Source organism: Danio aesculapii, chromosome 13, assembly GCF_903798145.1.
Source record: "Danio aesculapii chromosome 13, fDanAes4.1, whole genome shotgun sequence".
Lineage (NCBI taxonomy): Eukaryota > Metazoa > Chordata > Actinopteri > Cypriniformes > Danionidae > Danio > Danio aesculapii.
In genome coordinates this window covers 46834202-46849276 of record NC_079447.1, presented here as the reverse complement: position 1 = coordinate 46849276, position 15075 = coordinate 46834202, and the positions used below count along the sequence as shown (strand labels likewise).

The following is a 15075-nucleotide window of genomic DNA, read 5'->3' as shown; positions in this document are numbered from 1 at the left end:
TTATGTATCGGCTTAAATTATTATTGTTCGCGGTTCTCTGTCGTCCTACGGCCACCGGGCGGCGGTGAGCCCGTGTGCGAGGTCCCTATCATCGCTGCTTGCAGCTTTAATTATTATTATTATTATTATTCCGCCCCTAATCGGGGCACTTTTGAGGGTCTAAACGTGCTCGAAAACTCACGAAATTTTGCACACACATCAAACGCGGCGTAAATGGTCGGCTGATAGGGGTCTCGAAAGTGGGCGTGGCAAAATGACTCGACAGCGCCACCTAGAAAATTGATACGGACGAGCCCCCGAACCACGAATCACGCACATGCACGAAAATTGGCACACACCTCAAACATGCCAAGACCTACAAAAAAGTCTCAAGAAGCGATATCTCAAACCCAACAGGAAGTCGGATATTTATAGCTTCCTGCGGCGAAAAAGTGGCGTTTTTGCCATTTTCAGGCGTTGTACTTTAACGAACTCCTCCTAGGGATTTGATCCGATCAACACCAAAATTGGGTTATGTCATCTAAAGGCCTTGGCGATGTTAAATTGCGAAGCTTTAGAGTTTTCGTCGATGGGCGTGTCCGTGGCGGCCTCGCAAACTTTGACGACTCGCCACGAAACAGGAAGTCGTTATAACTCAGGCATGCATTATCCGATCAGCCTCAAAATTCACACGTTTGATAACCGTCCTGACCTGAACACGTTTACATGCCAATATCCCGATACAGTTATAGCGCCACCTGCTGGCTACAGGAAATGACATAATTTTACATTGTCACAAACTCCTCCCACAAATTTGGTCATATCAGCACCAAATTTGAGAGGTGTCCTCTGAACACTCTAGCGATGATATATTGTGAAGGTCCAGAGTTTTCGTCGATGGGTGTGTCCGTGGCGGCCTCGCAAACTTTGATGGTTCGCCACGAAACAGGAAGTTGTTATAACTCAGGCATGCATGATCCGATCAGCCCTAAAACTCACACATTTGATCACCGTCCTGACCTGAACACGCTTACATGCCAATATGCCGATACAGTTATAGCGCCACCTGCTGGCGCCACCTATAAAAATTAAACGGACAGGCCCCCGAGCTACGAATCTCGCACACGCACGAAACTTGGCACACACGTCAAACATGCCAAAACCTACGAAAAAGTCTCTTGGAGCGAAATCTCAAACCCAACAGGAAGTCGTATATTTTTAGCTTCCTGCAGCGAAAAAGTGGCGTTTTTGCCATTTCCAGGCGTTGTACTTTAACGAACTCCTCCTAGGGATTTCATCCGATCGACACCAAAATTGGGTTTTGTCATCTAAAGGCCTTGGCGATGTTAAATTGCGAAGCTTTAGAGTTTTACTCGATGGGCGTGTCCGTGGCGGCCTCGCAAACTTTGACGATTCGCCACAAAACAGGAAGTCATTATAACTAAGGCATACATGATCCGATCTGCCTCAAAATTCACACAATTGATAACCGTCCTGACCTGAACATGTTTACATATCAATATCCAGTTAAAGTTATAGCGCCACCTGCTGGGAACAGTAAAATTGCCTATAACTCAGCCACACAATGTCCGATCGGCCTGAAAATTCACATGGTTGATTAAAATCCACTCCTGAAGACAACTACATGGCAATATTGAGTCACAGTTATAGCGCCACCTGCTGTCAACAATAAAATTGCCTATAACTCAGCCTAACAATGTCCGATCTGCCTGAAACTTCACATGGTTGTTAAGACTCATCTCCTGAAGACATCTACATGCCAATATTGAGTAACGGTCATAGCGCCACCTGCTGACAGTAGGTAGTTTGGCTTATAACTCATCCACACAATGTCCGATCAGGCTGAAACTTCACATGTTTGATGAGTTTCCACTACTGAAGACATCTACATGCCAATATTGAGTCACAGTCATAGCGCCACCTGCTGACAGGAGCAAGTATGGCATAAATCTGTGATTTTCTCAGATTTTTTTATGTATCGGCTTAAATTATTATTGTTCGCGGTTCTCTGTCGTCCTACGGCCACCGGGCGGCGGTGAGCCCGTGTGCGAGGTCCCTATCATCGCTGCTTGCAGCTTTAATTCCATTTGTGTTTACGACGATTGAATACTTTAAGCATATCTAAAACGCTGTTCCATTACATGGTTACAAACCAGTTAATTTGTGTGGTGGCAGTAATAGCAGCCTTTGTTTTTGGGCGGAGTAACATTTGAACTTCAGTGAAAAAACGGTTACATCACACCCGCTCAAGCAACCGAGTGACGCGCGCAACACGAGGCAGCCCAGGTTGCCAGGTGTGTACGAAGCACTTGATGTGGAGTTCAAATCCTGCCTCAGTGTTTCAGTGCTAAATTCACCCTCACGCGGCATCATAACATCACAACTCATGAGACAACCGAGAAATCTTGTCGCAATTTAGTCTCGCAAGATCTCGTAGCGCGAGATCTCGTCACACCCCTACTGATGACCGTTAAAAGCAACACAACAGTCTTGTGAAAAGGGTCCATAATGAATTCTCTCTATCTGGTGAAATTTCCTATCAAAATGATATATTGCAGAAAAGCTACATTAGGCATTGTCAGTTTTTCCCAGTTAAAATAACTAATTGTTTTTCAGTGACAAAGTCTTAAAGATGTTGGTGGAGATGATTGGCAGTCAGCCCAAGCAGAATGCAGTCACTGCACTGCTGCTGACCCGCAATCTTATGCTGAAATACGAGTGGAGGGTCTCCTTCGCCACTGAGGGTGGTGTTAAAGCCGTCCTGTGCTGCATGCAGGAGTATCCCACCTGTATACAGGTGCAGCAGATAGCACTGGCGGTGAGTAAGAGTTCTTGTGACATCCATTCTTATGCCTTCACGGTCATCAGACCAGTTTATTAGGTCTACGGATTCAGAAGGAAAGTGACAGTTGTTTATTTTATATTTTGAAACTAGAACTGAACAATATATTGTTAAATTATCATTACCATTATAATAGTATATGGAATATATGTATGGCAGATATATCTTATGAATGTATCTTTTTTTTTAACATTGTTGAAGTACATGGGTAATATAAAGTGGCGACCATAATATTGAGATTTCTAACTACCTAACACATATGAATTGCTCTCTCCCAGACCCTGAAGGTCATCACAGGTGCCAGTAAGCATGACCCTCGCAGTGTGGGTGCATATCTGCCCCTGTCTGAGTCTGGCACTCAGATGATGCTGGAGATTTTCGCGAGCATTGGCTCTGCTACACCAGAAGGATCCAAAGGGCTCCTTTGTGCCATCCCTTCAGCCATAGACCTCATGCTTGGCACAACAGGGTAAGAGGTTTGAATTCTACATAGCATATTTGAATAAATTAGTTCTTCCAAAATGTAAATATTGCAATGGCAAACAAACTGTTGAACATGTATGTTTGGATTGCCTCGTTTTAATGTCATCAGACAGCAATTTTTATCTGAGGAGATTTTAAAGGGAATGTTTTTAAATGCGAGTCCTTTAAAATGGTAGAATTTTCATCAAAAGTAAATGTTAAAAAATAAACGTTTTTTTTATTTTATGTTTTATTTATTGCTGTTTATGCCTTATTTTTATAAACCTTTTTATTATAGAAAAGTGATATTTATAAATATGGGGAACACTATGCTTTATGGGGTGTTCATAAGACTTCAATGAAACCTTTATAATCATGGGACGACACATCATGAATGGCATCTTGAGATTTTATGCGTGCTCATGACACTTGTCCCATTTTCTCATTTTAGATGCAAAGATGACATTGCTTATGACAACTTGACATAAACAAATACATCACAACCTGTCTTTATCTTTGTCATGACAACTTGACATTACCAAGACAATATAACTTGTCATAAAGTAAACTAGGCATTATAATTGTGTCATGAATATTTTTCTGATCAGGTTTTCAGTGGAACAAACCGTATTTGTCACTAAAATGTCTCATTAAAAATGTCATAACTCTGTCAGAAAATTTTAACAGCATCGTTAATATTTAATGACATTTTTAAAGACAAATTCAGCTTGTACCATTGTAGTCGAGGTCAAAAAAAAAAATTATGTGTTGTGATGTATTTTATTGTCAAGATGTCATAACAAACAATGTCATCTTTGCATTTAAAATGTGCGAATGACACTTAATGACAGTTGTTATAAGCATGCATATCTTATTCACATTCATAAAATACTATATCTAGTAGGGATGCTCTGATCGATTGGCCAGAGGTCATATCGGTCGATAATCACATTTCATGGCTTGATCGGTTTTTGCTAATCTGGCCGATCTCATGAACCAATCACAATTGTTTGCTTCAAGCTTAGAAGCCTTGGACACATAAGAACTGAAATCTTTTTATATATCAGAACTGAATGTTCTGTGTTTTCAACAATATTGCAAGTTCATTAAATCCTGGCTGGAAATATTAAGGAAATAACAAAAATTTTTTTTTTTTTAACTTGAATATTTAATACAGTTATTCTTAATTGTTTACACACAATTACTTGTACTCCAGACAATGACTACAACATGTAACTGATGCACCAACCCCCTGAACCAGTTCTGCTAAACTACAAGCCCAATTCCTGTTTTTTTGCTAAGAATTGCAGGTTTAAAACACACTTTTTTCAAAACACTACACACAATTCTCTGCATTTGGCACAATTTTCATGCAGAAAATCTCTTGTTTTCTCAAGGAACACACTGTCATTCAAAACTGTAAAGTCAGTTTCCCTACTATCCATACTAACTCATCACATAGGTAAACATCTGTCTCATATAATTGCAATTTATAAATGAGAGCTCATTTGGTTTAAACTGGTTCACTGCTCTTCCGCGTTTTTTAGTTGTTTATCTCCCTCCATATTCTCCATTGTTCAATCCTATTGAGAACTTTTCTTTTTGCCTGGGGATGGAAAGTGTATGACCGAAATCCAAACACATGTATACCCCTTCTACAAGCTAAAACCAAAAAGAGGATGCAGGATAGCTGTTTTTTTTTTTTACTGTAACTGTATGCTGTAAATACTTCTGTTGATGGTACATGTAGACCACGTTATGTGCAACTTTGTGTAGGTTGGGATGAACACTATACACTGTTTTTGTGCAAAAAATACCATAAAATATGTTTGGTTCCGTGTATTTGTGTGTTTTATATAAAAACAATATTCTGAAATATTTTACAATGCACTTCTGTAGGCCCGTCTACTGTCTGTAGTAAGTGTAACATTGAACAAAAAAAGGCTAACAGTAAGTCATTATGATAAATGGAGAAGAAGTGGTCATAGTGTTTTACATTAAGCACATCAGTGATCAACTGGTTCTTATAAATGTCTTTGTGTGTGTCATTTGAAAACAAAACACCATTTTGAGAAGAAATCACATTGTTTTGAAAGTAAAGTTTCATTTTGCAGGAGAATTGAAGGGTTTTGCTCAGTGTGTGTGTGTTTTGTGATTTGTGTGTAGAGTTCTGACAATATGAGACATGCAGTCAGAAAATGTGTGTAAACAATTGGGAAAACTGTAATATAACTTATTGTAATGTTCACATTGTATTAAGCAGTGGTTTATGGACCTATTTCCTTTTAGTAAAGAAGTAATGGATTTATAGGTGTGCATTTTAACTACTTATGCATCAAATATGCGCTCCAAACTTCATTGAGACGTGTTGAATTCTTCTTCCATGATTTGCAATGTTTCCAAATTGCATTACTAGTGATTTTTCTCACAATTTTTAAATTGGTTTTATCTATTTTGCTCTGTAAAGTTGCTTCTGACCATAACATGTCACTAAATGGTTAAGTATCTTGGGTATCTTAAGCTTAATTATAGTACTTGGACTGAAAATGGGCTTTATGCCTTATAAAGCTTGAAGCATCAGAATCTGTACTTTGTATCAGCCGATCACCATGACAATCCGATACCAAGCAATCGGTACTTGGTATCGGCTGCAAGTCCTGATCAGAGCATCCATGATACTTAGATTTTATTAATGACAGTCTTATGATCAACGTTTTCATTTAAAGTTTTTTGCCATGACATAGCTAGAGAAACTTGTATGGCAATAAACTGAAAACTTTGTCTCTCTTTAAGTAAATTCAGTTTACCGATGTCATGTTTATTTTTCTTTTGTGGTTTAAAGCAGTTGTGGTTTGTCCGTGCGGAATGGGCTGCTGGTCATCATCATGTTGATTTCCAGCCACAAGAGCCTGGCAGAGCAGCTGGTCGCCTGCAATGTCAGTGCCACGCTCAAGAAGTGCCTTCCTGCTCAGAATCACCACAGCATGCTGGCCATCATCGCTCTCAATCACATTTCCATGGTCCACAAGCTGGAGAAAAAAGGTATTGTGATGAATCATTTTGACCGCTTGTTAAACCAAGTTGTTGTAGATGTTTTTGAAACTCTTCTAACAATTAACTAAAGCTCTCTACAGACACCTCTATACTAGGGCTGTGGGATATGGAGAAAATATATAATAGGGTTTTTTATTTTATATATATATATATATATTTATTTATTTATTTATTTATTTTTTATTTATTTATTTATTTTTTTATAAATGTATTTATTTATATATTTATTTTTTTGGACAGATATTCCGATTTGATTTGCGATTTACATTTTTTAGTTAAGCTTCAGCTCAATCACACTCATATAGCCACCTGTGATGCTTTTGTTTAGGTGCTGGATGTTGTATTTCCTTGTGCTGGCGACAATTCTGCGACAGCTCTTACAAATGGCCTGTTTTTGTTTGGTGTCTGTGACTTTGAAACCAAAATATTCCCATATTAATGACATGCTGTTTTTCTTTGATGTTAATTAATCTATTAATGCTTTTGAAGCAGAAGAAGCTCTCATCCCACTCTGTGCTTTCTTGTTTGTTTATTTTTTTTATTGTGGGCATTCCACATAGTTCTGTTTCATTATTCTGATTGGGCAGAACGAAAGTGTGCTTACTCAGTTGGCTCGTCAGACTGTCACACACAGACGGCAGTCATGCATTTGCTCTGGGTGGGGGAAATGAAATAATATATATTCATATTGCAGCCTTTTGCCTTGCGATTTGCTAATCACAACGTTTCAAATCGTGATTGCAATTCGATTTTGATTAATTGCACTGCCCTACTTTTTTTTTTTTTTGAACACAAATGAAGAATAAATAAATCAATTAAATAGTTTTGGTCATATGGCCCAGTCAAAATTGTACAATATTGACCAAAATAATCATCATTATAGTTTTCTCCAAATCAACACACTAATTCATTGTTGAGTGTTGTTCTTATAATTGCTATCACAATATAACTAACCAGTATTGTAGTATTGATTTGAACTATTGGAGGTAAAGTGGGCCAAATACATACAGGAATCACCTTTAAAAGAAGCCTAGATTGGTACAGGCCTGTAACAAGCAGCATGTTAATAAAAGAATAAACATGCACTCTTAACTTGGAGTACACATTTTTGCACTTGATTTAAATTAACCTGCAGCTCTGTTTGCCTCTGTAGAGTCTCAAGAAGAGCATGACTTCAAGGACACCGAACTGAAGATGTTGGTGGCCAGTCTGAAGGAAATGCCGGCCACTAAAGAGGTCATAATGACTCTGGAGCAGCTGCTCTGTGATGACGCCTCTCAGCTGGAGGAGGAGAGAAACGAGGTAACTCGCAGCAGAGACACCTTCCAGGACCTCATCCGCCTCATGGACCAGCACAGGGCGGATCGGGCTGTACAGCTGTCCATCCTTAGGTAAGTTCCGGTCCTAAAACATAATTTGGTGATTTATATATATATATATTATTCAAATTATCTGGTGAAATTATATTCATATCTCAATGAATATTGCAGCAAAATAAAATATTGAATATACCATACAGAAATGCCACATTGCAAATATGACAGACGTTAAATGTGCTTTTACACAACAAAACTTAACTAAAATGGAAATGTTTTTTTGGGGGGTTTTTGATATTTTAATTTCTTTTTAAATGTAAGTATTTGCTTCAAGATATGTTATGTTTTTGTTAGATTTCTTGCATGTTATTATTCTAATACCCTGTAAAAGTGCTTTTCATAATAGTTTTAATGTAAAAAATATATATATAATCATAATAATAATAATTTACAAATAGTAATAAGGCATTTGCATTCCATTACATTTTTTTAATTATTTCTGCAGTACTTTGATAGTACAAAGTCATATAAAATAGGCTATTTTTATTCATTATAACTATTCTCCTTTAATTACGTCTTAGTTACTATTTAATTGCGTGTAGGTTGCACTTTTGTTTTAATTTTAAGGTGTTTTTTAAATGTAACTTCATTTAACTACAGAGTAATATTAATTTATTACAAGTACTTACTATACGTTTATGGTAAGAATGTGAGTTTAGATATCAAGTCCTAGGGTTAGTTTTGTGTAATTAGGAATAATTCATTGTAACTATATGGAACGTGTGTGTGTGCGTGACTTCTCGATGGTGATCTAGGGACTGAAGTATGTAACATTTATTTATTTATTATTTTTTTTAAAGATTTATTTTTGGCCTTTTTGCCTTTATTAAGCGGATAGGACACTTTTACAGACAGGAAGCGAAGTGGGAGAGAGAGAGGAGGTAGGGACCGGAAATGTCCACGAGCCGGGATTTGAACTCGGGACGCCCTGAAGTGCTACTGCACCATATGTCAGCGCGCTAACCACTAGGCTATTGCACTGATGTATGTAACATTTATATTGTGACCATTCTGTGTAATGTGTGAGGAAAAAAAACATGCAACACAAAAACGAATAATTTATATAAAATCAAGGATAAACGGAAAATAGTAATAATAAAGAAAAATAATATGGATAACAACAAATAACAACAAAAGGTAAATTATATACAGTTTATACGAACAAAAATAATCTAAAAACTAGAAACCCTGCAGGAAAAGAGGACAAAAGTGGCGCTGAAAAAAAAAAGAAAATAACTAAACCAAACTCTGTATAACCTAACTGAAAACAAAATAATCGAAAGCAGGTCTTCGGCGTTCACATGCCCTAATTTTTCTACTCGTATCTAACCAAACAGAAAAAAAATACAAAGGCAGCGCTCGCTCCTTAACCTGGTGTGCCTATACACAGGGTTCACTAAGTTTTGTAGAAATGTAGGCCACGTGACATTTACCTCTCCAAATCCCCTGAGGTAAAGCCAGAGTATCAACAAATGAATTCAAATGATGAATAAAAAATATATGAAAATAAATAAGATGGCACAATCAATTTTGGCAAAGTGATATAAAGCACAAGAACAAAGCAATAACGAGAGGCATATTCAAACAAAAAACAGATCAGGAATGCAAATGCCTCTCTCAGGCATCCCACTCATTCTTTTTAAAACACTCAGATTGGCCGCTGAAGCCGCAACAAGAACACTTTAAAATTGTTACTTCCTTTATTTTATATTATTAAACTGTTGGTGGCAAAACTTTGCTTGAATTTATTTATTTTTTCCTACAAGGTGTCTTATATTTGCTACTTATTTAAAGGAATATTTAAGAATATACTAACTCTTTAATGATTTATTAAACTTTCTTATATTCACTAAATAATTACTTAAAAAAACTGTGAACATTAAATCTTTTGAACCCTTTGACTGCCCCTCTACCAAACGGTTGACCATGTTTTTACTGTTTTAAATAATACACACATAGCATTGTTGGTTTACAAAAAAATCTAACAAACATCCTGTTTTACTACTACACTTGATTTCTTATTTATTTCTCATTTTTTTACAGTAAAAGAGATAAATAAGAATGAAATATTTTATGGCATAATTTAAAAAAAAGATGATTTAGTATTCAAAAATGTTTTATTTTGAAGATTGTTTTTAAATAAATTTCTCTTACAGTTCATATTTTCTGTTTTTTCATAGTATATGTATTAAGCATGTTACTTTTACCCTGAACCGACACATCTCCCATTTGGTAAAGGCTGATATTTTAGATATTATGGGATGCGTTGAAATAAAACTGCATTGAGTGTGTTAACTAGTGACATTAGGAGTTAAGAAATGCAATCCAAACATTTATTTTCTCGGTGGAGTAGTTAAAGTGTTAATCTTTCTGTTTCAGTGTTATGAGTAATATAAATTAATTGCTATAGTATTGTCACAGTACTGGAATACAGGACCAATTGATACTGAAGTTTTAAAAACGTCCATTTCCCAATAACATGAGCGCTATTGAGCACGTTCTTAAACAGTGCTGATTTGCCATTGCTCACATGCTCAACAGAAATGCCTGTGGTCGGTGAGTTCGGTGAACTGATGTCCTTCACGGCCAGCCACAGTCATTTCTGTTGAGCACATGAACACAATAGCAAATCAACACTGTTTAACAACGTGCTTAACAGCGCTTAAATTATAGGTCTCACACTTGATTCCTGGGGGACCGCAGCTCTGCACAGTTTTGCTCCTACCCTAATCAAACACAGCTGATCCAACCAATCAAGACTACTAGAGACTATTAAGCAGGTGTGACTATGCAGAGCTGCGGCCCTCCAGGAATTGAGTTTGAGACCATTGGCTTTAATGTTCGCTGGAAATCAACGCTTTTAAAATTTCAGGATCGATTGATACCAATTTCCAGTATCGTGACAACCCTAAATTGCTATAATTACTGTAGTATTACTATAATACTATATTACTATTGTATTATTTATACTGCTCAAATATCGTTTTATTATGCTATTGTTGATTTCTTGGCTAAAGTGAGGTTATGACTTGATTTGCCAGTGATAGTACTTATTTTTTTACCCAACAGGATTTTGACCAAGTTTTTGGACAACTACCAGGAGGATCTGTTGCCATGGCATGAGAGCATTGAGCCTTGCTTGTCATCTATGACAGCCTTTGTCAGTGACAGAGAGGTACTTTCCCTTTATTTAGCTTAATAAGATCATGTTTTCATAATGGTAGTCATTTATGCCTCTTCATCCACACTTAGGTCGTTCAGCAGTTCATCCGTTTCCTGTATCGACTTGCATCTCTGAATAAAGACTACGCTGTTGTGATGTGTCGTTTGGGCACAAAAGACGCTCTTCTGAAAGCGCTGGACAAACACAATACCAGCCTCCTCATGGTTACGGAGCTGCGGGATCTGATCAATGATTGTGAGAAGTACGCCAGCCTCTACAAGAAAATGACCACCAGTGTGCTGGCAGGATGTATACAGGTATAAAGCAGACCTCTTTTCAAATAGATCTCAGAAATGTCACACTAGCAGTTAGAACATGGGTCTTAAACTCAATTCCTGGAGGGCCACTGCTCTGCACAGTTTTGCTCCAACTCTAATCTAACACAGCTGATCAAGCTTATCACGGTGTTCAAGACTACTAGAAACTGTTATGCAGGTGTGAGTTAGAGGTGGTTAGAGCTAAACTGTGCAGAGCTGTGACCCTCCATGAATTGAGTTTGAGGCCATTGAGTTAGACTAAAGGTGCGCTCACACTAGATGCAGATGAAGCATGAGAGATTTACATGTTATGTCTATACAAAAAGACATGATAGACATCCTGCAGCATGGTTTGAGCCAACTCTAGTAGTGGCCATCATCCTGTCAGGAGCTTGCTCTAGTAGCGGCCATCGTCCAGGGACAGCTCCTCCTAAGCTTAATGATCTGATGGACTCAGACACGATGTCGAACAAGTCCATGTCGTTGTTTTTAGCCTTTCACAGGACATAAAGCACAGCTACCCTCTCAACAAAATCCATGTCAGCCTTTTCGCAACAAAACTGGAGCGATTTCGCACCTTTTCTGATGTGAATTTCCTAAAACATGAGGAGTTGTAAATTGATTCAGTGTAGGTATTATAAATGTAGTTGATATTATTAATGTTATTAAACCCATATCTGTGTATTTAGATGGTTCTTGGTCAGATTGAGGAGCACCGGCGCAGCCATCAGCCCATCAATATTCCCTTCTTTGATGTGTTTCTGCGGAACTTGTGCCAAGGTTTGTTCCTGAATATTTTGATGATATAAAGTGTTCACTTTAAAGTGTAAACTGTATAAAAAATTTAAAAAGTACAATTATTTTACTCATTTACTCACCCTTATGTTCTTTCTAACCTCATTAAGCCCATACTTCTATAAATCACACATGGGAAAGTTAGAAGCTGAAATGTCTAATCTAATCTAATATCAACATTTAGTTGGTATATATATATATATATATATATATACGTACATACATACACACACACACACACACACACACACACACACACACACACACACACACACACAACAGTTCGGTCTGGTTCTTAAATCTGATAGTCGTGCGATATTGTGCCAGTAGCAGCACTTGTACCACATCTTAACCCTTCACCCTTGTGTATTACTCTGCCCACATATCACAACATTCAGAAGACACTACAGTTTGACAAATATTGCTGCTGTTGGGCAACTGTTACGTAGCGGCTGCACCTCGCTACGCACATAAGATTAAGGATGACCGCTGTTAAAAGAGTATCTCACCAGATGACTTTGGAAAAAGGTTTCAGACAGAAAGATATCACTGCCACAAAGAGAACTTAGAGCGATCTGCTCACACACACAACAGCGAGGGGAAACAGGAAGAGAACTCGATGAACAGCGCAAACAGCATGCTTTTATAATTGGCGCCGCCCCTCTCACAGCTGCACCTGATCTCCGCTCATGTGGAGAGAGAGAAAAAGAGACAGATAGAGGATACAACACACACAAGAACAATACACACTAGCATTGTCTAAATAATGTTACTCAATATGTAACAGCAACAAAATGTAATTTTGTCGAGAGTGTAGTTGTTTAGATAGCAATATGCTGATATGCAGTTTATTTCTAAATATTATTATTTTTTAATATTTATAATTTCTGAGAGACAGCACGTCAGGCCATTAGCCTGTCATTGAGCAGACCAAAGACAGTTGATGCCGTCCATCCACAAGACGATCCTCTCTTTTGTATGTTGTAGTGCTGTATTTATACCATAGTAATTGTAGTGCGTTGAGTGTGAAATGGGACTCATCTTAATGTCTTAAAACCGGAGATGGCCATCTGTTTATAATGAGTCTCCTGTTTTCGCTACTGCAGACTAGTTAACTAATCCGATAGAAAGAAGAAATGCCTGCATGTCTGTAGCGTTTTTTTTCTCATTACAAACACAATAGTAATCTGGTAGTGAGTGCGTTGCTTTTTCGGGGTTAATTATTGTGATTTCCCGATTGCAACAGAGAAATCCTGGGAAATCCCTGTAGACTGGTGGCCTTTCATGCCATTTAGCCTTAAATTTTAACATGTGAGCAAAATGACCTGTTTTATCATTACATTTTGACATCAGCTGCAGATATGAATGAGTGGCGGAAAAAAGTTCCTCTTACAAAAGGATTTTAATATTTATATATTTATATATATATATATATATATATATATATATATATATATATATATATATATATATATATATATATATATATATATTGTAAATGTCATAAGTCATCTGATATAAATAAGTGTAAGTGTCTTACAGTTTGATGGACTTCTCAAATCAATCACTCCACTTAAATTGCCCTTTATGATCCATAAAGAGCATTTTGCAGTGCTACATCCACATCTAAAACCATCAATCAGTTGAACAGTTTTTGCTTACATTTGTGCTTTTTTCTTTGATAATTTACTACACGATATGGAAGAAAAGATTTTGTTTTGTTTGTAATTATCATTTTAACTTCAATCAGTTAAATGTTAGGACTAGTGAAGAAGACAAATTGTAAACTGTCCTTAAATGGCTATTGCTGTTGGGTTTTAAAACTTTGGCCGCAATGAGCTTGTAGCAAGTTATGGCTTTGATTGCAGGGGTATTTGCAGTCTGAAATGTTCTCAAATCTATTTTTAAAAGGATTTTATTTTTATTAAACACAAATGGCTGTGAAATATTTTCTTAAATATAGTTTTGCGAATATATGTTCTGTAAATACAAATCTTTCCACATTTCATATATTTTTCAAAATATATGTAGGAATAATTTTAGGGCATTTACAAATGCAGTATATGAACTATATTTACTAAGAAAATACATTCATTTCTTAATAGTTCAAAAAATGCTGCTGGAGAGTTCTTAGTGGTAAGATAAAATGCTTTGTGAATACAAGCCCAGACATATCTTTTTTTAACATCTAATTTATCCTCCGTGTGATTTTCTTGTTGGGTTTTAATATCAGTTTTAACCTTTGATTAACCTATTAATAAAAATGTGTGTGATGATGGTAGTTACCATTGAGTTTTAACTTGTTGGTGTGATGTTCTTCAGGCTCCAGTGTGGAACTGAAAGAGGACAAATGTTGGGAGAAAGTGGAGGTGTCCTCCAATCACCATCGAGCTAATAAACTGACTGACAAAAACCCCAAAACCTACTGGGAATCCAACGGTTGCACCGGCTCGCATTTCATCAACATTTACATGCATAAAGGGGTGGTCATCAGGTATGCTGGCTCAGATTCCTCAAAATCAAGAGGCATTAAAATTTCACAACACACCTTTTTCTAATTTATTTGCGTAGAGAACAATACAGTGTAAAAGTTTTTATTTATTTATTGTTTTGCACCTAGCATTTCTAGCTGCCATAATTGTCGTAATTATGTAGAGAACAAAAACCATCCTTGGGGGGAAAAATTATAATTATATTAAAAACTAAAAAGGGACAATAGGAATAGAAAGAATACATGTTTTTTTAACATATAAAAGATATATTAAAGAGGACCTATTATGCAAAAATCACATTTATAAAGGGTTTAAACACAGTTGTGGGGCAACAGCCACTGTGCTGAGGTAAAGACTATTGTAGCCCCGCCCTCTTTTGAAAAGAGCACAATCTCATTTGAATTTAAAGCAACTGTCATTAAAACGACACAATTTGGATCAATGCCTAAAAGGTGCAGTTTAAAAGAGTTATAAGACATTATTTGTGGGGGGTTTTTTGTGGTGAAACTTCACATACACACTTTGGGGACTCCAGAGACTTATTTTACATCTTGTAAGAAAGGGGCACATATAG

General features: G+C 36.9%; 1 protein-coding gene across 3 annotated transcripts in view; it reads left to right on the top strand.

Moving 5' to 3' along the window:
- LOC130239699 (cullin-9) overlaps nt 1-15075 on the top strand; it is a 78135-nt gene that overhangs the window by 30699 nt on the left and 32361 nt on the right. For 2 of the 3 annotated variants that reach the window (XM_056471001.1, XM_056470999.1), the window contains exons 9-16: nt 2617-2818; nt 3121-3311; nt 6147-6346; nt 7512-7749; nt 10804-10909; nt 10987-11214; nt 11904-11994; nt 14332-14503. In XM_056471001.1, the coding sequence (XP_056326976.1) occupies nt 2617-2818; nt 3121-3311; nt 6147-6346; nt 7512-7749; nt 10804-10909; nt 10987-11214; nt 11904-11994; nt 14332-14503 (1428 nt within the window). The remainder of the gene's footprint in view (nt 1-2616; nt 2819-3120; nt 3312-6146; nt 6347-7511; nt 7750-10803; nt 10910-10986; nt 11215-11903; nt 11995-14331; nt 14504-15075) is intronic. The other variant, XM_056471000.1, reaches the window with a different exon arrangement.